The sequence below is a fragment of the Microcaecilia unicolor genome, chromosome 14, assembly GCF_901765095.1.
Source record: "Microcaecilia unicolor chromosome 14, aMicUni1.1, whole genome shotgun sequence".
Taxonomy (NCBI): Eukaryota; Metazoa; Chordata; class Amphibia; order Gymnophiona; family Siphonopidae; genus Microcaecilia; species Microcaecilia unicolor.
The window spans coordinates 25,739,632-25,766,192 of NC_044044.1; the positions used below are offsets into that span (position 1 = coordinate 25,739,632).

The 26,561-nt window shown below is 43.0% G+C and overlaps 1 protein-coding gene across 1 annotated transcript in view; it reads left to right on the plus strand.

Moving 5' to 3' along the window:
- Nucleotides 1–26,561, plus strand: part of LOC115457854 (deleted in malignant brain tumors 1 protein-like) — a 46,327-nt gene that overhangs the window by 9,108 nt on the left and 10,658 nt on the right. Inside the window, exons 6-23 of the mRNA XM_030187510.1 lie at nt 2,361–2,563; nt 5,428–5,733; nt 6,335–6,376; nt 6,655–6,690; nt 7,724–8,029; nt 10,665–10,694; nt 11,589–11,621; nt 12,040–12,345; nt 12,445–12,474; nt 13,142–13,174; nt 13,605–13,910; nt 14,010–14,039; nt 14,705–14,737; nt 15,146–15,451; nt 17,419–17,448; nt 19,389–19,418; nt 23,377–23,682; nt 25,191–25,229. Coding sequence (XP_030043370.1) covers nt 2,361–2,563; nt 5,428–5,733; nt 6,335–6,376; nt 6,655–6,690; nt 7,724–8,029; nt 10,665–10,694; nt 11,589–11,621; nt 12,040–12,345; nt 12,445–12,474; nt 13,142–13,174; nt 13,605–13,910; nt 14,010–14,039; nt 14,705–14,737; nt 15,146–15,451; nt 17,419–17,448; nt 19,389–19,418; nt 23,377–23,682; nt 25,191–25,229 — 2,405 coding nt within the window. The remainder of the gene's footprint in view (nt 1–2,360; nt 2,564–5,427; nt 5,734–6,334; nt 6,377–6,654; nt 6,691–7,723; nt 8,030–10,664; nt 10,695–11,588; nt 11,622–12,039; nt 12,346–12,444; nt 12,475–13,141; nt 13,175–13,604; nt 13,911–14,009; nt 14,040–14,704; nt 14,738–15,145; nt 15,452–17,418; nt 17,449–19,388; nt 19,419–23,376; nt 23,683–25,190; nt 25,230–26,561) is intronic.

Sequence of the window (26,561 nt, forward strand, 5' to 3'; positions counted from 1 at the left end):
AAAGGAGGGATTTGTCTTGAGAGCGGAGGTTACGGGTAGGGACATAAGAGGAGATGAGGGTAGAGAGGTATTGAGGGGCTGCAGATCGAGTGCATTTGTAGGTTAGTTGGAGAAGCTTGAATTGTATGCGGTATCTGATCAGAAGCCAGTGAAGTGACTTGAGGAGAGAGGTGATATGAGTATATCGGTCAAGGCGGAAGATAAGACGTGCAGCAGAGTTCTGAACGGACTGAAGGGGGGATAGATGGCTAAGTGGGAGGCCGGTGAGGAGTAGGTTGCAGTAGTCAAGGTGAGAGGTAATGAGAGAGTGGATGAGAGTTCGGGTGGTGTGCTCAGAGAGGAAGGGGATAATAATTTTACGATTGTTACAAATAAGAGTGCATAAGTAAATCACATTGGAATAGAAGTGGATGATAAATAAACATAACATAATGATATCAGGACAAGATATAATATTCAGTCATGAGGATGTAATTAAGATGAACAAATAGGAGGGCTCCGTAATAATTGTAATAGGAATAATTTAGGAGTCGAATCGTTATGGGGAATCTTTGTTGTACGCCTTTATGAATAAGTAAGTCTTTAGGAATTTTCGGAAGTTTGTCAAGTCGTGTGTTGTTTTTTATGGCGGTCGGTAATTCATTCCATAGTTGTGTGCAGATGTATGAGAAACTAGATGTATGTACAGATTTGTATTTAAGTCCTCTGCAATTGGGATAATGAAGGTTTAAGCAGGTGCGTGATGAACTTTTGTTATTTCTCTCTGGTAAGTCAATTAGGTCTGACATGTAGGATGGGGCATCTCCATAAATGATCTTATGAACCAAGGTACATATCTTGAATGCAGTACTATCTTTCAGTGGGAGCCAATGCAGCCTTTCTCTAAGGGGTCTGGCACTTTCATATTTCGCCTTGCCGAATATCAATCTGGCTGTGGTGTTCTGGGCTGTCTGGAGTTTCTTGATGGTTGATGCTACCACACCTCTAGTGCTGCTTAGTAAACAGGGCCCAGAGCGTTTTATTATATGAGATTTTTAAAATGTTTAGGGTTTTTTGTTAATTTTGACTCATTTTATTATAATCCTTGACTGCTTTCTTTAAATTATTGTATACCGCATTGAACCCTATTTAGAGGAAATGAGTGGTTAAAAAGAGCCATTTTGATACTGACATTGACATTTTGACTCTACTAACAACAGAGAATATGTAAATAATTTTCAGGCTTATTTTCGAAAGAGAAGGGCACCCATCTTCCGACACAAATCGGGAGATGGGCATATTTCTCTGAGGGTCGCCCAAATTGGCATAATCGAGAGCCGATTTTGGGCGTCCTCAACTGCTTCTCGTCACGGGGACGACCAAAGTTCACGGGGGCGTGTTGGCACTATAGCGAAGGCGGGACTGGGGCGTGATTAAGAGATGGGCGTCCGCGGCCGATAATGGAAAAAAGAAGGGCATCCCTGACGAGCACTTGGCCGACTTTACTTGGTCCATTTTTTCTTGCGACCAAGCCGTGAAAAGGTGCCCGAACTGACCAGATGACCACCGGAGGGAATCGGGGATCACCTCCCTTTACTCCCACAGTGGTCACAACCCCCTCCCACCCTAAAAAAAACTTTAACATGTTTTTTTTGCCAGCTTCTGTGCCAGCCTCAAATGTCATACCCAGCTCCATGACAGCAGTATGCAGGTCCATGGAGCAGTTTTAGTGGGTGCAGTGCACTTCAGGTAGGCGGACCCAGGCCCACCCCCCCTACCTGTTACACTTGTGGTGGTAAATGTGAGCCCTCCAAAACCCACCTAAAACCCACTGTACCCACATGTAGGTGCCCCCCTTCACCCCTTAGGGCTATGGTAGTGGTGTACAGTTGTGGGGACTGGGTTTTGGGGAGCTCAGCACCCAAGGTAAGGGAGCTATGCACCTGGGAACAATTTGTGAAGTCCACTGCAGTGCCCCCTAGGGTGCCCAGTTGGTGTCCTGGCATGTTAGGGGGACCAGTGCACTATGAATTCTGGCTCCTCCCATGACCAAGGGCTTGGATTTGGTCATTTTTGAGATGGGCGTCCTCGGTTTCCATTATGGCTGAAAACCAGGGACGACCATCTCTAAGGTTGACCATCTCAACCTTAGAGATGGTCGACCTAAATGTTGAGATTTGGGCGTCCCCGGCCGTATTATCGAAACGAAATGCTAGCGCAACTTAGTAAACAGGGCCCATAGTCACAATACATTTTGTATGTCTTTGCTGTTGTAGCACATTTAACATGAAAAATCATCAAAGATTGATGAGTCTGAGAATTCACGATTGGATGCAGGGTAGTTACATACATACTAACAAAGATTCATGGCCTCCCCACAGCCTGGAATACCACACAAGCTGCGCTTTCGACTTGGTGGAAGTCTACGACGGGGCACCCTTCATATCTCCATTGATTGGGAAGTTCTGCACGTTCACCTCCAGACCGTTCATCTCTTCATCAAACAGGTTGACGGTCTTATTCTCCAGTGATGGAAGTGTCCAAAGAACTGGATTTCATGCCATCTACAACTTCAATTACCAAGGTCTAAATTCTGTAGTTTGGTTCACAAAGACACTAGGGATTGTTTAAAAGGCCAACAACATTTATGATTAAAAAGAGGATAAAACAATTGCAGGGCTGTCAAAGTTCAAACAAATTTGTTAAAATATTGTATTGATTTCTGTTTCTTTCTTCTTCTTTTTTTTTTGCAAATATATTTATTAGCAAATTTATGCTTGAAATATTTTGACTGTAAACTTCCTAGCCCTTTCATACCATTTCTAGGGACCTTTTTACTAAGCCACAGTAGGCCTAGCGTGGGCCAACTGAACGCTAAAAATGCTGAGGCATCCTGCAGTACTGCACCACTTAGCATGCGCTAATGCCACGCTGGAAAGTATTTCTCATTTTTCAGTGCTGGAGGCGTGCCCATGGGCAGAGAGTAGCCATGCCTATGCAAAATGAGCAGAACGGGCACATTACAGGCGCTGTCCGATTAGCATGGGAATAGCACAGGACCCCTTACTGCCTTCAAAATAGGTGGTGGTAAGGGATCCCATGGTAATGGCCACACGCTAATTGGGAAATTAACATGTGGCCACTACAAAAAAAAAAAACGGCCATTTTGCTGCTGCACTAAAAGTGGCCGCGTGGTGTGGTGTGGAACTTGGGAAAATGTAATCGGTGAAATTGAAAAAATGTATATATATGCTGGATGTCTCAGGATTAGGCATAAAAATATATATCATTTGGAGTTTTTGTTCTTCTGTTCTAAACAATACTTGAGACAACTTACAACATTTCCTAAATACCAGCCGGCCAGGAACGACACCTGGCCGGTTAAACGTCTATCCAGCAATATTCAGATGAATATCACCGGTTAGTGCTTAGTGGATAGCCGCTTATATCATGTGAATATAACCAGCTATCTACCAATTTTCAGTGCCTCGCTGGCTAAGTTTTGTGGCCAAATTTGGCTGCATCAATAGCAGGTCTTTGAGCAGGGACTGTCTTTGTGTGTATGGTGTACACCGCTGCGTATGCCTTGTAGCGCTATAGAAGTGATAAGTAGTAGTAGTAGTAAAGTAGAAGCCTGCCCTTGCAGATCACCAACGCGGCCACGCAGGCTTCTGTTTCTGTGAGGACGTCAGATTCACAGAAACAGAAGCCTGCGCGGTCTAATTGCTGATCTGCAAGGGCAGGCTTCTACATGGTTCTTACCTTGGTAATTTTCTTTCCTTTAGTCATAGCAGATGAATCCATGAGCCCTCCCTCAGTGGTTCATTATGTGATTGATCCTGGTTTTATGTTCAGTTTTTCCTGTAGATATGTTCCCTCATTGGGAGAAGTTGGAAAACAGTCTTCAGGATTTCTGTTCCGTTACAGGAGGTTGAGTTTGTCCCTCCTTTGAATTGTTGCTCCTGTTCTGGGGCGTTCATCTGCTGTGAGGAAAGTTCATGTTATTATATGTAGCGGTGTCACACTGCTTTGGAAGCTTCAAATACTGAAGAGGCAGATGGAGCTAGCTGGCCATGAGGCACTATGGTTTTTCAGTGCTCTCTATCTCCCCCTGCTGGTTGATGGCCATGGGAGGGGAATAGGCCGCTCAGAGGCATTCCTAGAATTTGTATTCAGTGTTATAGAATATGGCAGATCTGTGTATAATTGAGGCATGAGGAGGTACACCAGGTTTCAGTCGGTGTAAATGGTCTGGGCACAGATCCTGGTACTAAGTGCTATTCTATAAACGATGGCCAACTTTGAGCCCAACCGTTTATAGAATACCACTTAGCGCTTATTTTTGCTGGTACCCAAATATGGGCATCGTTTACAGAATCTAGTCCAAAATGTATTCTTTCTGTCCATTTTCATTTAACTTCCAAAATAAACAATAGATTCCACAAAATACAAAATGGCTTAGTGTTAAGGGGGGAATAGCCTCAAAGAGCTCCGAGACCTAGTTTTTGATCTCATGGGGCTAAACGGACCTTTCCAACGGTCCTCTCTTCATCATAGGCAAAAGCCCCCAAGCCACAGATCTAAATAACTGTTTTTGTCTGTGGTAGCTATATAGTAAATTTAGATATTTAGAATATTATATTATAAACAGTCTATTATCTGTTCTATGAATGGGACGCTATTGAAGCTAAACACATTATCAGATAGACATTCTTTTACTTATCTTGATAAGATGGTGTTTGCTGAACACTGCTCTCCGCTGTGCGGTCCTTCTCAAATTGCTGCCCTGAGCCAACGGTGGCCAGCGTTTCGCTGCTTCTTCAGGGCTTCAGGCTGCAAATGAAGAACCTGCAGAGTATAATAGACTGTTTATAATATAAAATTATTTTCAAAAAAAAATATATCTAAATTTACTACATAGCTACCACAGACAAAAACAGTTATTTAGATCTGTGGCTTGGGGGATTTTGCCTATGATGAAGAGAGGACCATTGGAAAGGTCCGTTTAGCCCCATGAGATCAAAAACTAGGTCTCGGAGCTCTTTGAGGCTTTCCCCCTTAACACTAAGGCATTTTGTATTTTGTGGAATCTAATGTTTATTTTGGAAGTTTCCATATATCCACACCACACATATAGAGGCATATTTTCAAAGCACTTAGCCTTCCAAAGTTCCACAGAAACCTATGGAACTTTGGAAGGCTAAGTGCTTTGAAAATATGCCTCATAGTCTTTTTAGTGCATTTTCATTTAACATGCAACAACCTGGGATATCTCATTGACATTATCCAGGTAATTGCAAATGACAGGCCATTTCTAGTTCACAGCTCATTCTCTAGCATCTGCACCACTTTACTAGTGACCTACACGTAACCCAATCAAATTGAAAAGAAAGCTTGGGAAAGGTCTACGATTCAAACCATTCTTTTCCTTCTTATCACCTTGCACAGATGTTCCGATCAGGCTTGTGAATGGAAGAAACAGATGTGCTGGACGTATAGAAGTTTATTACAACTATACCTGGGGAACGATTTGTGATGATGGATGGACATTCGAGGATGCACAGGTTGTGTGTCGGCAGCTTGGCTGTGGCGAGGTTTATTCCTCACAAGCCAATTATGGGCCAGGCATTGGAAGCATCCTTATGGATGATGTTGACTGCAGAGGTTATGAAGCCAACCTAGGAAGATGCTTTCACAGAGGCTGGTACAGTCATAATTGTGGACATCATGAAGATACAGGAGTTATCTGCACAGGTAATTTCTCATCCTGCCATCGGCTAGAGGTTCTAGCAATAAAGAAGACATGCCCAAACAACCATGAAGGACATATGTATATCTTATGGTATCATTCAGTAATCCAACAATATCCATATTTTTGTAGCAAAATCATTTGAACTCAATGATGAAAATGATTTAATATAGTTACCAAGAGTTACTAAGCCATAATTAGAGAATAGCTTATGTTACCTACTTTTTGAACGATAATAGTAATTAAATGGAGGACATAGACTTCAGGTAAAATGGTATCATTTCATTGGTCATAGCCATTATTTTCCCGTTACTGTTTCACAGTGATGGGGAGCAATGTCACTTATGTCCATTGAGGGCAACCCAATCCATAGACACTAATGAAATCGTAAGGAGTTTTGTCTACCAGATCCATGAATAGAAGCAAGGTGGATCTGCAAATGATTATATATGATGGGGTAGGAGATGTGTATGTAGTGAAGGAGGGGCAGAGAACTATATATTTTTATGATCGTTACATAAAAGGGAATAACTGTCTCTCATCAGTTGCATCATAGAGCCTACCACAAAAAAATATGACTAACCTTTACCAATCTCTCTTTTGCAGAATATTTCAATTTAACAGCAACAACTGAAACAACAACCACTGGTAAACATAATCACTTTTAGATGTGCTAGTCTCTTTATGTTTCACTCTCTTTTGGTAGAATATGAGAGTGCAGCAATGTTTAGGAGGAAGGTTGGTGATAGAGTTATCAAGACAAGTTAATCTTCATTAGATGGTTCATGGGACTTAACCATTTAAAGATCCTATTTACTAAGAATACTCTACACATCTTAATAGGACCAAATGCTGTTTCTTCAAACCATTACATAGAAAGGTCTAAATTTACAAATGTAATCTTTTCCCTCTTTTGTTTTTAACAGCTAATCCCACAATGTACTCAAGACCTTATCCTATAGGTATGAACCTTCATTAATTAAACATTACGGGATGCTATAACGGCTGCAGTAAAAAGTGGCCTGCGCTATCAGTAGCACGTAGGTTCCCTGCGTTGTTGAGGTTACCATTAACGAGGCTGTAAACTAGCTGCAATTTCTTTTTCTCCGTTAATGGCCATGCGCTAATTTCCAAATATTAGCGTGGGAGCCCTTACCGCCACCTCTTTTGTAAGCGGTGGAGGATTCCATACTAATCCTGTGTTAATCGGTCAGCACGCGCCAATGTTCCTGCGCTAACCACCTGTTCCCCGCCTCCAAACATCCCACCTAGGGTAGTTTTGCAGTACTTCCACAAAGGGGTCAAGCTGGCATATACCCCCCCCCCCCCCCCAGAGTCTTTATAACGTGCCTAGAGATCTGCTCCAAGCATATTCTGGAACGAGCATGACTTAATTGGCTGAACAAGCTAATCAGCATTGATGACATCTCTTAACAAGCAATAACGAGCACTAATTGGCAATAATTAGAATTTACACACACAACCCACTAAGCACATTCTGTAATGCAGTGTGCCTAACTTCTAATGCGCACAGGCAAAGAGGCATGTGGTTATCGGTGGGGAAATGGAAATTCTGTGGACATTCCAAAATTTACGCACGTAGTTATAGAATATGGCCCAGTGCACTTAAATCTACGCACCGGGATTTACCACACATTTTCGCTGGTGTAAATGAAGGTGCGTAGTTTTAGGACCTGACATATCAACTAAGTGTATTCTATATAACGCTCCTAACTCTAGTCACTGCTTATAGAATATGCTTAGTCGGCAATGATTTCCACACTGATTTTTTTAGGCACCATATATAGAATCTCCCCATAATGACTAAAGGCCCTTATGTAGCAGCTTGAGTAGCTTGACTGATGCGGGCTGCCTGATTAGACAGAATTGATCCATGTGGACACCATCTGAACAAATGTTTCTTGATGAAATGAAAAGAGATATGTAAGGGGAAATAAAGGCTGAAGCCATTTTCATTTCTTATGACTTATGCAGATGTTCCAGCCAGACTGGTGAATGGATGGAGCAGTTGTTCTGGGCGTGTGGAAGTCTATTACAACTACCAATGGGGGACAGTGTGTCATGACAGATGGTCTTTCACGAATGCTCGGGTTCTGTGCCGTCAACTGGGCTGTGGAGATGTCTCCACCTCACTCTACTATTTTGGTCCAGGCTCCGGCCCTATCCTTCTAGATGAAGTGAGCTGCTCGGGCTATGAATGGAATCTGGGAAGGTGCTCCCACAACGGATGGTACAATCACAACTGTGTCCATGGCGCAGACACAGGTGTCATCTGCACAGGTAACCTCTCATCTCTCAGCCACAGAGGCACATAATGGAATTATTACCTAGTAGGATCTGAACATTATTTTGAGGATGAAAGGTATACGATAGTTAAATTCAATCAGGCTGAAATTTAGTTGCCGCAATAAGAGTTGTTTTTTAAAAAATCTGGATATTCAGTACTGATATGTGATTGGTGCCACAATCTATACAGTGGCAATATTGAGCTCTCTCTCTTCAGCTACCTAACCACATATAGTTAGGTCCTCTGATAACTGACTTACTTCCAGCTCCACCTTCACTCTGCCCCATGCCAACCTAGGATCATCTAGATAGTGCCAAGGTGGTCTGTAATGACATTTTATCAGCACTATCCAGATAATATCCTTGAATATCAGTGGATTAGCCAGACTAAGATGTGCATCTAGATAATGGTGTTTTTTCTATAGTAACACAGTAAATAATGGCAGATGAAGACCACATGGTCCATCCAGTCTGCCCAACAATGCGGCAACAACCCTGCCCACCACTCTGTGATGGCCCCAGTCACCCATGCTTAAATTCTGGTCATCAAGTCTACATGATACCAACCATATAGGCAGCCAAACATGATGGAGATGATATGTGGATACTAGTAAAAAAGCCCCGTTTCTGATGCAAATGAAACGGGGGCTAGCAAGGTTTTCTTCAGAGTGTGCATGTGGGAGTGTCCCTGCCCTCTGCCCTCTCTCCCTCCCCCCTCTGAGTCCAGTCCTTCAGTGTTAAGTTTCCTGCTGTGCTGTGTTTGTGTTACAGAGAGAGTGAGGGCATCTCTCTCCTCCCCCCTCTGAGTCCTTCACTGTTACAGAGAGAGGGATTTCGTGCTGTGCTGTTTTCATTCACTCATGGGGAAAACGGATATCTCTGGCGCTTCACACTTCCGGCTGGAGGCTTCATAGAACGTTGGGGTTGCCTTTTATATATATAGATAAGCAAGACTCCAAGTATTTCTGACAGTATCAACATGCCAGTCAAAATGTCTTCCCCTCCCCTCTAAGCTGCACAGAACCCTCTTACTGATAGCACTTTACAATAAAGCGATCTATGCGGATAATTGTCTTTTAATATTCACTGGAATGAAACTACTTCCAATTAAATCTTTTCTCATAAGCATAGACGGGCCGATTCTCTAAGTGGTGCCTTAATTTATTTATTATTATCATTTGTTGTATTTGTATCCCACATTTTCCCACCTATTTGCAGGCTCAATGTGGCTTACATAGTACCGGAGAGGCGTTCGCAGGCTCCGGTGTGCACAAATACAAAATTTAAGAGCCCAGTGCTGCAAAGTGAAGGCCAGATTCAGTAAATGGAATCCAAATTTGGCTGCTGAAAACATTTGGCATGGAAGGATATTCTATGAACCTATAAACCTGCTAAAACCTGGTGTAAATCCCTGAATACAATCTGGATGCAGATCCCCGCTATTCTGTAAAGCTGTATGCAATTGTCCAGAATGCACCTGACCTGCCCTTTTCCCTCCTATGGAACATTTGTTCCCCCTTCCCATTTGCATATGGAAACACTTAGGTGCTATTCTATAAGTTGTGTCATAAGTCCTTTCTTGTACCGATCTACTGTTTCAGCACCGTTCTGGTGCCTTGCAGTCTTTGGCTCATGTTTCCTCACGGAAAGCTGGCTGCAGAATTTATGCCTAATTTTTTGCATTTTATATAAAACTAGTAAAAGAGGCCCGTTTCTGCAGCAAATGAAATGGGCGCTAGCAAGGTTTTCCTCCCCAACACCCCCCTTCTCCCTCCCTCCCTATCTACCTACGGACCCCTTCCTCATTCTGACGCCATTGCTCCGCACATCCTGAACGCACCGTACGTCATCGCTCCGCCCTCAGTGTGTGACGCCATTGCTCCGCCCTCGACATCATCATGTTTGATGCGAGGGCGGGGCCCCGAGACAGCGATTTCGGTGGCTTCACCACCACGAACCCTTCGAACCCGTCTTGATGACGGAAGTGATGTCAGTGTCTTCAGAACATTGAGGGTGAGTTTTATTATATAAGATCTGGGGGTGAGAGTTCTGTTCATAAGGGTGTCTAGCTACTGAGATTCATTGATAGAATTCTGGAGTAACCTGGCACTGGAGTGGAAGCGTATACGCAACCAAAATTACATCAACCATAGACCTGGCATGACTGCGTTTTCCAAAATGTCATCAGGGCAGATGCAACCAACAACATTGTGTAAGGTATACACATAGGAGGCAGCCCCGCCCATGCCCTCATGCTCCAGTCATGTAGTTTTTGAAAATCACCATAACAAAGTACTGATTGTATCTCATTAATCATGCCATAGATCTACTACAGTGTACATGTTAGAGATTCTGTGATTTTGGAATTAACCTACTATATTGATCACCTGTTTAGCTTAATTTAAATACTGTGGAGTTTTTTTGAGCTAGATGATGTTGCGCTGGGCCCACGCCTTCTAGTCTGATGTTTTCGGGCTGGCTGGGTGGCGTTACGGAAGCTTTTTTCTCCACATATATTAACACTGATTAAAGTCAGAAGGGTGAAAGTTTTTTTTCCTACATCCACTGTTATACACAGATCTACTACAGACAATATAACTGATATTTACTCATTTTTCTTTTTTTACAGGTTCTTTCAATACAACTACACCAGCCCCTGGTAAAAATGATAGTTTTTTATATTTTATCTGCTTCTGTTTCGCTTTCTTTCTGCAAAAGCGTATGAGAGCGCAAATAAAATACTGGATTGTATTCAGTATGGAGGTCAGGGATAACGTCGTTAAAATTAGTTGATCTGGATCATTCTAACTAGATAGTCAATAAGGTCTCCTGCTGAAAATATGTGGTTAAAGTTGTGCAGATAAACTCGTCCTGATATCTTTCCACCTTCTATTTGTGCAAATTGACTTAACCAGTTAAGTTTGACTGGAGAAACAAGAATATCAATTTATTTACTTGACTTTAACTGAAACAGTTGTCACTGAAGGTTGCCGTTCTCATTTCTTCCTCTATAACTTCCAAAATCCATCCTTTTCTTTCTACTACTACTACTACTACTTAACATTTCTAGAGCGCTACTAGGGTTACGCAGCGCTGTACAATTTAACAAAGAGAGACAGTCCCTGCTCAAAGAGCTTACAATCTAATAGACAAGTGAACGGTCGGTCCGATAGGGGCAGTCAAATTGGGGCAGTCTGGATTCTGTGTATTCTACTAAAATCCTTATCTAATTTTTAAGTATACACAAGGGATATAGCGGAATTAGAAAAGGTGTACAAAAATGGCAGCCAAAATGATCAAGCGCATGGGATGACTTCCCTATACGGAAAGGCTAAAGACGTTTGTTGATTTTAATCATTTTTCTAGAACATATACATTTTCCATAGCTTTTTCTGTGTGGGTTGACTAAGTCGTAGAATGTTGTACACATCTCGAAACACTATATGTAGAATAAGCAGTAGCAGTAGTTGTATGGTCACGTAATGTCGCTTTTAACCATTTCATAGAAAGGTCCACAATTACTAATGCATGCTTTTTCTTTTCTTTTTAACAGCTTATCCCACAGCCTCGAGACCTGTTCCTATAGGTATTGACTTTTCTTAATTAAACACTATGTTTGCATGTTTAATACAAGATAATCTCCAATTGCACTATCCTACCAATTAGAGGTTAGAGCGGGGTCTTTGCTTATTTCCAGAACCCTGGGGAATCGGACAAGGGAGGATAGTGCAGCCAGTGAGACAACAAATCAAGTAGTATCACTTTTGATATGATGTCTACATCTGATGTTGGCCGTTTTGTGAAAAAAAACCCCAAAAATCCAGTAGTGAACACGGCCCTTTTCAAACAAGAAATATGTCAACTTTTTGTTTCGAAAAAATGGCTATTTGCCAGTTATGCAGATTGGGTTCATATGGGCACCATCGGACCAAATACTACTTAATCAATCGTAAAAGAGATGGGTAGAAGGAGAGAAAGACTGAATCCATTCTATTTTTTTATAGATGTTTCAGTCAGACTGGTGAATGGATGGAGCAGGTGCTCAGGACGTGTGGAAGTCTATTACAATTACCAATGGGGAACAGTGTGTGATGACGGATGGTCTTTCACGAACGCTCGGGTTCTGTGCCGTCAGCTGGGCTGTGGAGATGTCTCCAACTCACTCTACTCTTTTGGCCCAGGCAATGGCAGTATCCTTCTAGATGACGTGAGCTGCTCAGGCTATGAATGGAATCTGGGAAGGTGCTCCCACAACGGATGGTACAATCACAACTGTAACCATGGTGAAGACACAGGTGTCATCTGCACAGGTAACTTGCCATGAAAAGGAATAACTGTATCTCATCAATCATGTCGTAGATCTACTACAGAAAATATGACTGATGTTTACTATCTTTTTGTTTTTATAGGACCTGTCAATATAACTACACCAACCCCTGGTAAAAATAATTGTTTTAAAATTTTACGCTGCTTCTGTTTCACTTTCTTTCCGCAACTTGAGATTTGGATCATTGTAACTGCATTTTCAGTAAAGAGTCTGGCGGAATACAAGTGATTAAAGTTGTGCAAATAAAGTCATCTGGATATCTTTCCACCTTCCATAGGTGCAGACTGACTTAGCCAGTTAAGTTTGACTTTAACTGAATCAGTGCTCGCTGAAGGTCACCCTCCTCACTTCTTCCTCAATAACTTCCAAAAATCCATCCTTTCTTCTCTGCGTATGCTACCAACCTCTTCCTCTGTGCTTTCCGCCTTGCAGGACTGGGTGCTTGGAAGAGACTTCCTGAGTGGGTACAACTAGATCTTTCTGGCCTCTTTTCAAATCTACGTTTTTTGAAGCTGCTTTTAATCTTAACTCTGAGGTTACCTTTATTTGATTTTAACCATTTTTCTGGAACCGATTCACTTTCCACAGCTGCTTCTGTGTGTGTTGACTAAATTGTGGAGGAAAGATTATCATTATCTGTATAACACTGTACAGATTTCATAATGCTATATGTAGAATAAGCAGTAGCAGTAGTTGTATGGTCACGTAATGTCGCTTTTAACCATTTCATAGAAAGGTCCACAATTACTAATGCATGCTTTTTCTTTTCTTTTTAACAGCTTATCCCACAGCCTCAAGACCTGTTCCTATAGGTATTGACTTTTCTTAATTAAACACTATGTTTGCATGTTTAATATAAGATAGTTAATCTTCAATTGCACTACCCTGCCAATTAAAGCTTGGAGCGGGGTCTTTGCTGCACTCCAAAACCCTGGGGAATCGGGCAAGGGAGGGTAGTGCAGCCAGTGAGACAACAAATCAAGTAGTATCACTTTTGATATGACATCTACATCTGATTTTGGCCGTTTTGTGAAAAAAAACCCCCCAAAAATCCAGTAGTGAACATGGCCCTATTCAAACAAGAAATATGTCAACTTTTTGTTTCGAAAAAATGGCTATTTGCCAGTTATGCAGATTGGGTTCATATGGGCACCATCGGACCAAATACTATTCAATCAATTGTAAAAGAGATGGGTAAAACGGGAGAAAGACTGGATCCATTCTCTTTTTTTTTTTTTACAGATGTTTCAGTCAGACTGGTGAATGGATGGAGCAGGTGCTCAGGACGTGTGGAAGTCTATTACAACTACCAATGGGGAACAGTGTGTGATGACGGATGGTCTTTCACGAACGCTCGGGTTCTGTGCCATCAGCTGGGATGTGGAGATGTCTCCAACTCACTCTACTCTTTTGGCCCAGGCAATGGCAGTATCCTTCTAGATGACGTGAGCTGCTCAGGCTATGAATGGAATCTGGGAAGGTGCTCCCACAACGGATGGTACAATCACAACTGTAACCATGGTGAAGACACAGGTGTCATCTGCACAGGTAACTTGCCATGAAAAGGAATAACTGTATCTCATCAATCATGTCGTAGATCTACTACAGAAAATATGACTGATGTTTACTATCTTTTTGTTTTTATAGGACCTGTCAATATAACTACACCAACCCCTGGTAAAAATAATTGTTTTAAAATTTTACGCTGCTTCTGTTTCACTTTCTTTCCGCAACTTGAGATTTGGATCATTGTAACTGCATTTTCAGTAAAGAGTCTGGCGGAATACAAGTGATTAAAGTTGTGCAAATAAAGTCATCTGGATATCTTTCCACCTTCCATAGGTGCAGACTGACTTAGCCAGTTAAGTTTGACTTTAACTGAATCAGTGCTCGCTGAAGGTCACCCTCCTCACTTCTTCCTCAATAACTTCCAAAAATCCATCCTTTCTTCTCTGCGTATGCTACCAACCTCTTCCTCTGTGCTTTCCGCCTTGCAGGACTGGGTGCTTGGAAGAGACTTCCTGAGTGGGTACAACTAGATCTTTCTGGCCTCTTTTCAAATCTACGTTTTTTGAAGCTGCTTTTAATCTTAACTCTGAGGTTACCTTTATTTGATTTTAACCATTTTTCTGGAACCGATTCACTTTCCACAGCTGCTTCTGTGTGTGTTGACTAAATTGTGGAGGAAAGATTATCATTATCTGTATAACACTGTACAGATTTCATAATGCTATATGTAGAATAAGCAGTAGCAGTAGTTGTATGGCCACATACTGTCGTTTTTAACCATTTCACAGAAGGGACCACAATTACTAATGCATTTTTTTTCCTTTTTTTAACAGCTTATCCCACACACTCAGGACCTGTCCCTATAGGTATTAACGTTTAAACACTATGTTTGCATGTTTAATATAAGATAATCTCTAATTGCACTATGCTACCAATTAGAGTTTAGAGCGGGGTCTTTGCTGAACTCCAGAACCCTGGGGAATCAGGCAAGGAAGGATAGTGCAGCCAGTGAGACAGCAAATCAAGTAGCATCACTTTTTGATATAATGTCTAAATCTGATTTTGGCTGTTTTGTGAAAAAAATCCAAAACTCCAGTAGTGAACACGGCCCTTTTCAAACAAGAAATATGTCAACTTTTTGTTTCGAAAAAGGCTATTTGCCAGTTAAGCAGATTTCGTTCGTATGGGCACCATCGGACCAAATACTACTTAATCAATCGTAAAAGAGATGGGTAGAGGGAGAGAAAGACTGAATCCATTCTCTTTTTTTACAGATGTTTCAGTCAGACTGGTGAATGGATGGAGCAGGTGCTCAGGACGTGTGGAAGTCTATTACAATTACCAATGGGGAACAGTGTGTGATGACGGATGGTCTTTCACGAACGCTCGGGTTCTGTGCCGTCAGCTGGGCTGTGGAGATGTCTCCACCTCACTCTACTCTTTTGGTCCAGGCTCTGGCCCTATCCTTCTAGATGAAGTGAGCTGCTCAGGCTATGAATGGAATCTGGGAAGGTGCTCCCACAACGGATGGTACAATCACAACTGTGGCCATGGTGAAGACACAGGTGTCATCTGCATAGGTAATTTCTCATCGAATTAGTTATCTTGAATCTGAACGTTGTGTTGCTGCTGAAAGACGGGTATCACAGAGGCAAAAGTAAAAGTCAATAAACTACCCCATAAAAAGTCTTCTCTTGAAGATAAAGGGCCAAATTCTATATAAAACACCTACAAAATCCGCATGGTAAACATTTCCGGCAAGGCATATTCTTTGGATGAGGGTTCTGGTAGTGTGCTCAGAAAGGAAAGGGCAAATTTTGGTGATATTATAGAGAAAGAAATGACAGGTTCTGGCAGTCTGCTGAATATGTGCAGAGAAGGAGAGGGAGGAGTGGAAGGTGACCCCAAAGTTACGAGCTGATCAGACAGGAAGGATGAGAGTGTTATCCACAGAAATAGAGAACGGGGGAAGAGGAGAGGTTGGTTTAGGGGGAAAGATGGATGGCAGTGAGTGCCCCCCTCCCGATATGGCCACACAGCAAGTGGTTCACTTGCCACATGGCCATTTCTTTAAGAAAAGGGAAACCTGCCTTTTACCCACAGCGGTAAAAGTGGGTCTCGGTGTGCATCAAAAACACGCGACAACGCCAGTACATGGCCCCCTTTTGCTGCAGCTTCGAAAAAAGACATGCCATGCGCTTTCCCACTCATGGCAGGCTCAATGCGGCAATGGAGGGTTAAGTGACTTGCCCAGAGTCACAAGGAGCTGCCTGTGCCTGAAGTGGGAATCAAACTCAGTTCCTCAGGACCAAAGTCCACCACCCTAACCACTAGGCCACTCCTCCACTGTTGCTACTATTTGAGATTCTACATGGAATGTTGCTATTCCACTAGAAGTCGGCCCTTGCAGATCACCAATGTGGCCGCGCAGGCTTCTGCGAGTCTGACTTCCTGCGCAGCCTTCTACATGGAATGTTGCTAGTGGAATAGCAACATTCCATGTAGAATCTCCAATAGTAGCAACATTCCATGTAGAATCTCCAATAGTATCTATTTTATTTTTGTTACATTTGTACCCTGAGCTTTCCCACTCCTGGCAGGCTCAATGCGGCTTACATGGGGCAATGGAGGGTTAAGTGACTTGCCCAGAGTCACAAGGAGCTGCCTGTGCCTGAAGTGGGAATCGAACTCAGTTCCTCAGTTCCCCAGGACCAAAGTCCACCACCCTAGCTACTAGGCCACTCCTGCACTATTGATATTGATTTATTAGTCAAAAGTAAGAAAAATCCGCCAAGAGGCGGAGAACTCAAGACACCCCACGGAAAACAACAATATAAAATGAAAGTGGGAGGACGACCAAGGGATACCAAAGGCTGAGAAGATGTATAAAAATAGAGAAGTTTATTGAGGTGTGAAGACCTCAATAAACTTCTCTATTTTTATACGTCTTCTCAGCCTTTGGTATCCTTGGTCGTCCTCCCACTTTCATTTTATATTGATGTATTAGTCACCACAATTTTATCCGTCACCTCTTTTCACACAGAAATAGAACAGTTTCATTTTAGTTCTATTGCATGTAAGCCAATACCTCTGAAAACAATATGGATCAGTAAACTATTATATACTAGTAAAAAAGCCCCGTTTCTGATGCAAATGAACGGGGGGCTAGCAATGTTTTCTTCTGTGTGCATGTGGGAGTGTGTGTGTCCCTGCCCTCTGGCCTCTCTCCCCTCCCCCCTCTGAGTCCTTCACTGTTACAGAGCCAGCGATTTGATTTCGTGCTCTGCTGTTTTCCTTCACTGACTGTGTTACAGAGAGGGCGGGGCAGACACTCATAGGGAAACTGGATATCTCGCCCCCTTCACACTTCCGGCTGGAGGCTTCATAGAACGTTGGTTTTGCCTTTTATATAGAGAGATGACTGGGGCAGGGGGATTGTGTTATGCAATGTATTACCTTAAAAGAGAAAAACTGCCTCGCATCAAACATGTCATGGACCTACCACAAAAAAAATATGACTAACTTTCACTAATCTTCCTTTTCACAGGCACCTCTGACAATCAAACAGCAACCACCGGTAAAAATAATTGTTTTTAAATACGTTTTTCTGTTTAATTTCTTTCTTTCTTTATTCATGTAGCTAGCCTGCTCCACCAATAACACCCAGAACGGGTTACAAATTAACATGCATAATTAAATTAACACACATTCCATAACATCATATTATGACACTACAATATACAATCACCTCTTATAATTACTTTCTGGTACAGTTTATGAGAGTACAAATACCATACAGAAGGATATTTAGCAAGGCTGGTCAACAGTTTTAAGTTGATCTGGATGATCAGCAGGGTGTTAACTGGTTATGGCTCCCTCTCGATAGAGGTGGTAAAAGTTAAGCAGATACACTTACCTGGATATCTTTCAACCTGCTCTGTGTGCAAGCTGAGAACCAGTTAAGTTAAACAGGAGAGTAAGGAATATTACTATACCAACCCCCCCTCCCGATCTTTTATGCATTCCTATTTAGACTACTGCAACCTGATGAATGGGGGAAGGGGTCTTCCAGAGAGTCATCTTCCTCCAGTGCAAAATGAATTTATCTTTCTTCCAATGTCACTGTAACTACACAACCCTTCTCCTCAAACCACTGAGTTGGTTCAGTCTTCTTTTACATACTAGCCACTGCATTCCCTCAGCAGCTCTTCCTCACCTCTTTCACCCTATGCCCTTCTACGTGAAATACATTTTTTGAGAACGTCACTCTTCTCCTCCACTGCTATCCTGCAATTCTGTGTTTTTCACCTTGCTGCATTCTATACCTGAAATGGACTTCCTGAGTCCATATATCATGTGGTCTCTCTCTCTCTCTCCCCCCCCCCCCTCTCTTTCTCTGGGTTATAAACAGATCATTGTAAGCCTACTTTTAATCCTAATTCTATTTTACATGATGTTAATCTGATATTCAAAAGGGGTTTAACTAGGCAGGAGAGGCGTCTGCTCAGATAAACCACTCTGAGCGGGATGGAGGGTTATTCAGCGGCGCTTAATATTGGAAAGTATTGCTGAATATCACCTCTAAGTGCCACGGACTGTTCAGGTATTGCCAGAGTGATCTGGTGCAAAGTTGAAGCTGAGACAGGATTTACTTGCTTGGCAGCAATATCCAGTCTGCTAACCTGGTAATTAAGTGGATATAGTTATCCACAGAGTTAACCATGCACCAGTCTGAATATCAGCTGGTTCCACGTAGCTGCAACCGACATGGATATTCATTTCCAGTGTCCAGAGATGGCTTAAAAGCTATGGGCTGAATACTGTTCATATTAATTTTAGTTAGTACACAACCTAAAATTTGCTGAACAATAGTTGAAATGTTGCTTAAACTTGCTGAGGATGGAAACCAATGATTGTAATGGTGCTCTTATAAGTGCATCGTATCCTGGTCAAGAAAGGATGCTATAGAGAGCTTTTGAGGTTTCCATTGTTAAAATGTTGACATACTCAGAACCTGGTGTGGGTTTGTCTCTTATCCTCAGCAAGCTTCAGTAAAATTTCAGCAACATACGACCACCTAATCTTCCGGAAACTCCTAAAGACTTACTTGTTCAAAAAGGCATACTCCAACGACTCAACCTAAATGCCTAACCCCGCAGTACATCAATACAAATGTTCATGTTGGACATAACCTAACATACTCGTCCCCTTGACCCCCAATAAGTCTATCAAATCAGATCATTAGCCTGTCTTAACCTCACTTTGTATCTGTTCTTGCCGGTATTGGCGACTGCCACTACTGCACTATGTAAGCCACATCGGGCCTGATAAGTGCTTCTCGTGTAGCCTGTACATATCTCTTGTCTAAATTGTAGAGAAGGAATTATCTCTTGTGTGTATCTGTTCAGGCCTGCAAGCATCTAGTGATAATATATACAGTAGCAGTGATGATAGAGCTAAATGCTGTCTCTTCTAATCACATTTCCTAATGAAATCTTTTCTTGTTTTTTTTAACAGCTCATCCAACCGTATATCCTATACCTATAGGTATTAACCTTTATTAATGAAATTCTTGAACATTTGTATGCCGCAGTATAAGATGATAAATCGCAGGTTGTGCTGTTCCTGTCGGAAGAACTTAGAGAAGTGTTCACTAATTCTTCAGTTCGAGCTACCTTAGCAAACAAGCCTCCGTGTGACTGCAGGAACAAATTACACGATTCCCTGGGCTATGGGTCAATGGGAGTGAAGGACTTCCTGCAATGATGCAGCCAACCAACAGTTCCTTAGACGAACGCCAAGCGACATATGTAACTAAAAAATCGTCTAATCCCCAACACCCTGTCTCTTCTTCATATCATCTCGCCCTATCCCACCTGTCCCCAACACACACTCTGTTTCCCGATGCATACCTGTCCCAGCAACTCTCAGTTTTCGCCCACTTCTCCCACTAGTCAGCATCCATCATTCTGCTTCACCCCGAGCCCCTCCAATTAAGTTTCACCCCAGTTTGTTAAACCCTGCTCACCTTCCCATGGTATCTTAAGTACATAAGTAATGCCACACTGGGAAAAGACCAAGGGTCCATCGAGCCCAGCACCCTGTCCACGACAGCGGCCAATCCAGGCCAAGGGCACCTGGCAAGCTTCCCAAACATACAAACATTCTATACATGTTATTCCCAGAATTGTGGATTTTTCCCAAGTCCATTTAGTAGCGGTTTATGGACTTGTCCTTTAGGAAACCATCTAACCCCTTTTTAAACTCTGCCAAGCTAACCGCCTTCACTACGTTCTCCGGCAACGAATTCCAGAATTTAATTACGCGTTGGGTGAAGAAACATTTTCTCCGATTTGTTTTAAATGACAAAATAGACTCCTGACAAAAGGGCCTGGTGAAATAGATTTATTTTTGAATGATACGAATTTGAAGGGTACAAAGAAGTGGAGGAGCCATAAAATTACTGAGAAAGTCCAGGGCTTGTCACTTGAAAGTCCTGGCACCTGCCTACGGCTTGACTTCACTATCCACACTTGGTATCTAGTGAGAATCATAAATCTGTTTTGTTGTGGGGGGGGGGGGGGGTTTCGGAAGGTTTTTTCTTTTTGTATGGTCTATTATGTCGGGGTGCCGGCAGGGTATACGTTTTAAAAATAATTTTAAATATTTTAAACAAATCTATGAGGGCAATGTATCTAACTGATCAGCCCATACCCTACAACATTTATTTATTTTATTTATTTACAGCATTTATATCCCACAATTTCCCACCCATGGGCAGGCCCAGTGTGGCTTACAACAATCTACATAAACACACAGCAAGTCAGGGGTCAAACAATTAATGTCCTAGAAGTATAATGGGGGAAAGGCAAAAGTGAGGTAAAGAGAAAGAGAAGCGGTGATTAATGTTCACATCTGTCCGCTCTACTCCGCGCATTATCTTGTAGACTTCTAACATGAAGGTCAGTTTTCAAAATAAGACGATACTTCCAAAACTCAGATACTTTAACCCACGGACTTGTCCCCACTTCTCTAAGTGAAAGTGCATGTGAAATAATTGAATGCAGGGGGAAATAAATACCGGGATTTTACACTGGCAGGGGTGTTTTCTTCCTAACAAGATGCATAAAATGCAATTTGATAGCATGGCGCTTAAAGGTAGGGCCGCTTATGCATGTCAAAGGCAACTTAAATTGACAGCTAGGCACCTAGCCAGCTTATAATCGAAAAAGAAAAACGCCTAGATTGCGACCCAAATCGGGAGATAGATGTTTATCTCACAAAAACGAATAAAACGGTATAATCGAAAGCCGATTTTGGACGTTTTCAACTGCACTCCGTCGCGGATGCGGACAAAGTTGATGGGGGCGTGTCAGAGGTGTGGCGAAGGTGGAACTGGGGCGTGGTTATCGGCCGAGGAGAGATGTACGCGTTAGGGCGATAATCGAAAAAAATAAAGGCGTTTTTAGCGAACATTTAGGCCACTTTTGTTGGACCCTCTTTTCACACGAACAGGTCCCAAAAAAGTGCTCTAAATGACCAGATGACCATCGGAGGGAATCGGGGATGACCTCCCCTGACTCCCCCAGTGGTCACTAACCCCTCCCACCACAAAAAAATGATGTTTCACAACTTTTTATTTTCACCCTCAAATGTCATACCCACCTCCCTGGCAGCAGTATGCAGGTCCCTGGAGCAGTTGTTAGGGGGTGCAGTGGACTTCAGGCAGGTGGACCCAGGCCCATCCCCCCCTACCTGTTACAATTGTGCTGCTTAATGCTTAGTCGTCCAACCCCCCCAAAACCCACTGTACCCACATGTAGGTGCCCCCCTTCACCCCTTAGGGCTATAGTAATGGTGTAGACTTGTGGGCAGTGGGTTTTGAGGGGGATTTGGGGGGGCTCAACACACAAGGGAAGGGTGCTATGCACCTGGGAGCTCTTTTACCTTTTTTTTGTTATTGTAAAAGTGCCCCCTAGGGTGCCAGGTTGGTGTCCTGGCATGTGAGGGGGACCAGTGCACTATGAATCCTGGCCCCTCCCATGAACAAATGCCTTGGATTTATTCGTTTTTGAGCTGGGCGCTTTCATTTTCCATTATCGCTGAAAAACAAAAACGCCCAGCTCACAAATTGTCGAATCAAACATGGACGTCTATTTTTTGCGAAAATACGGTTCGGTCCGCCCCTTCACGGACCCGTTCTCGGAGATAAACGCCCATGGAGATAGAGGTTTTCGTTCAATTATGCCCCTCTAGGTACACTAGGATCTATTCTGTAAGATAGCACCTAAGTGCTATAGTGCCCAACCACAAGGGGGCGTACATGTGGGTGGAGCAGCCAAAAATTCAATGCACGAATTGGGGCACAATTTAATTGAATAACAAGCCCATTAGTGCCAATAATTGGCTTTTTAACAAGTGATTATTGGCACTAATTAAATTTAACTGGACTTTACGCACATGAATTTAGGCACAGGATCCACGCCTACATTTTACGCGTGATCGGGAAAAGGGGGTGAAGAAATGGGAGGGTAATGGGTGGAACAGGGATGATTCTAGCATTTACACACATTGTTACAGAATAAGGGGCATATGCAACTAAGTTAGGTACCTACATAAGTACATAAGCATCGCCATGCTGGGACAGACCAAGGGTCCATCGAGCCCAGCACCCTGTCACCGACAGCGGCCAAAAGAACAAGCAATTTGCCCCTCCCCCCCTACATTTCCACCATGTTTCAGTTGGTACAAACGGCCACACCTAAACTTAGGTGCTTGTCCATAAATGCTATCCTATAAACTGCGCCTAACTTGAAGCTCGGCTTATATAATAGCATTTTTTGGCTCCAATTTATTTGGCACCATATCTAGAAAATAGCTCACAGTATAGAATACTATAAACTACAGATGTCAGTTGGTACACCTAGGCATGCCAATTATACCTGCCATTGGCATGACGAAAGAGGGTGCGTCTACACATAAGCATGTCAATACAAACCTTTCCCTAGTATTCTATTGTGGAATCTTGGTGTGAAGATCCCATTGTAGAATTGGCACTAAAGGGCACAGCACTGGGGCACCTAGACCAAAGCACCAATTCATAGAAATGCCCCCTTGGTCTTAAAAAAGGAAACCTACATGTGTTCTGGCATTTCCCCTCCCTAGCCCTGTCCCAGGGGACACTTGCATTAAATATGAGTGAAATCGCATGCATTACGGAATGATGCAACTTACTTTTACCTGCACAGACGTTGGACAAGTTTAAAATAATGCCAATATCAATTACATGGGTAAATAACTCTTGACTCTTGACCCTTCTGGTGTTCAGAGACAGCCTCATTTAACAGAGTAAAGGTATTCAAGAAGAATCAGAAGTGGCTGGAATAATCATAATTGGTCCATTTTGACACAATGATATTAACTGTTGACCAATCAAACTGAAAAGGGGAGATGGATAAAGGAAAATAACGAATTAAGCTGTTCTTTTTATTTATGACTTATACAGATGTTCCAGCCAGACTAGTGAATGGATGGAGCAGGTGCGCTGGGCTTGTGGAAGTCTATTACCGTTACGGTTGGGGAACGGTTTGTAACCATGGATGGAGTTTCATGAACGCTCGAGTTCTGTGCCGCCAGCTGGGCTGTGGTGATGTTTACACCTCGCTTGTCTCTTTTGGGCCGGGCAATGGAACCATCTACCTTGATAATGTGCAATGCTCAGGCTATGAATCCAACTTGGGGAGGTGCTATCACAATGGATGGTTCAATCACAACTGTTCCTCTTATGAAGATGTAGGCGTCATCTGCACAGGTAATTTTTCACCTCTCAGCCACCATAAAAAATTTAATAGATTCTGAACATAGTTGTCCTGCACAAAGGCAGGCGAGACACAGTCCCACCAAGATTTGCTGTCATCTAATTCATAAGCTCAAAATACGTTCAAAGCATTTATTAATGTGTTCCAAGAGATTTCCAACTCATTAGTTACTATGTATTAACAGGGTCTTTTACAAAGCGTCAGTAAGCTCAATGCGGGCTTACCGAATGCTAAATCAGGCCTACTGCTGGCCCAACGTGACCACTGGCGGCAGGGGCTTAGCCAGGCACCCAATTTTGGGTGGGCCTGAGCCTAAAGTGAGTGGGCATAAAAATCCCATCCGGCATCTCTCCCTCCACTCCCCCCCCCCAGGCGACCAATAATTTCTCAATTCCACCCTCCCCTCCTTCCCTTCATACTTCTTCAAATCTTCAGTGCTTCACTGTCAGCAAACAGTGACTCATACCTGCTGCTCTCACCAGTCCAGAGCCTTCCCTCTGACCTGGTACCACTATTGTGGAAACAGGAAGTTACATCAGAGGGAAGGCTCTGAACTGGCACGAGCTGCGGGTATGAGTCGCTGTTTGCGAAACATTGAAAAATTGAAAAGGTACAGAGTGGTTGGGGGGGGGGGGGGGGTTGAGTTGACAGATGCCAAAATACCTTTGGAGGAGGGGAGGGAGAGATGCTGTGAGTCTTCTACTGATGAGTCTTGAGGCTCGCCAGCCACATCAGTTGTGCCACTTATGGGTGGGCCTGAGCCTAAAGTGGGTGGGCCTGTCTGGTGGCATTTTACCTACTGAGGTAAAAAAAAAGGCCTTGGTGTGCGGGAAAAATGGACCCTGCTGCAAGTGCAGGGCCCTTTTTCCCACAGCTTGGTGAAAGGACCCTTAAGACAATAATTGTATCACTTGTGAGGCACCTATGTATATATGCTGTAGCCATTTTGTATAGGAATATCCAGAGTACCTGAATGTAACTCACCTTGAGCTACTACTGGAAAAGGCATGAGCAAAATCTAAAAATAATTGAGATAGCAAGTGAATTTGGTTCATTTTGGTGGCTTGACCACAATTTAACACATGTACAATTCATGTGTGTGCTTAAAACACATTAAAATCAAATGTGTGAGAGAACTGCCAGAAAACAGGGGAAAACATTCTGAACAAATGAAAATAAACCAAGGGGTCCTTTCTCTAAGGCACACCAGTGGATTCTGCATGTATTAACAACTTGTGCAAACTAAGTGCTAAGACATCCATTATATTCCTATGGGCATTTTATCATTTAGTGCATGCTAATTGGTAGTGTACGCATCTGTTAATGCATCTTAATAAAAGGCCCCTCAAATCTTTATTGGCTGTGCACATCTTTATGGAAGTTCTGCATCCTCAAAGAATCATCCATGCAGAGTGAACCAGTTTTCAAAAGACTTGAATGTTTAAAATCATGTCTCAGAGTTACTTACATCCGCTGTTTAATTTCTCTTTTCTTTTTACAGGGCATTTTTATACAACAACACCATTTCCATGGACTACTGGTAATAATACATCTCTGTGCACGTTTGTGTATATTTTTTCTAGAAAAATGCATGTTTATAGTTTGTCCGTGCAGGTCTTTCACGCTTGGGTATTTTGGGAGGTTTGTCTCTTTGGTTGACTTTGTACATAGTTCTGTCTCTGACTGTCTAGCTAAGGGCCCCTTTTTCCAAGCTGTGGCAAAAGGGGGCTGGCATCAGCATGTGTGTTTGACACGTGCCGAGGCCCCCTTTTACCGCAACAGGTACAAGGGAGGTCTTTCTTTTTTTTTTTTTTTAAAGCAATGGCCGCGCGGCAAGTGAAGCGCTTGCCGTGCGGCCATTTCAGGGCAGCCCTTACCGTCACCAAGAGGTGGCAGTAAAGGCTCCCACGCTAACCCAGCAGTAACCGGGCAGCGTGCGGCACTGCCCGATTACCGCTGGGCTGCTGCGGAAGCCCGAAGGTAGTTCCTTTTTAGCGAGGGGTAAGCCTGCGTTGGGTTTACCACTGCTTTGTTAAAGGACCCTAAGGTCTTCACCGCCTTGAGTGAAGCTTTTCATAAAGGCAGTTAATAAATCCCGCTAAATAAATATGCATTTGAGTGTATACTTATATGTATGGGTATGTAAGCGTCAATGGCGTAGCCAGACTACAGATTTTGGGTGGGCCTAGGCAAGATGTGGGTGGGCACCAAGTGTTCTCCCTCCACCCACCCACCCCCCCCAAAAAAAATCTCAGCAGGTGGGAAAATGCTTCTTCCCACCTTTTCAGTCTGCAGCAGGCATGAGCAGGTGCCGGTATCATGGACAGTACTGTTTTCATTACCATCAAGGGGAAGTCTTCAGCTGGCTGAGCTTGGGATCCCCACCAGCTATCACCAAATGTCTGCTACTGTTGGGTGGACCTGCCCTCTAACTTGATGGGCCCTGGCCCACCCAGGCCCACCTGTGGCTACACCACTGGAAGCGTGTGTCACTTATAATGGGTACAGTGGCAACATTCAGGGGTTACCCAGGCATCTTTGCAAAGCTTCTGTCCACTAGCTGGTAAAAGAGCATGCATGCCAGGCTCGGTAGGAATCCGTAACCCATGTTTCTCAGTAAATGAAGCTGATACTGTGTGACAAACTATCAAAACAGCTTCTCAAAAATGTGACCTTAGTATCAGTTATAATCTCAGGGATATAAATAGAGAGACCTTCAGTTAAACTCAGCGAGTGATATACAATGCTGGGATTGAGATAAGCGCTTTCTCTCAGAATTTGATTTTAACTATGGACATGAGTTTGGTTGGATGGTGGGACTTAATAGAGGCAGGCCGATGATGTGATTGATTCCCTTTTAATTTCCACTGCC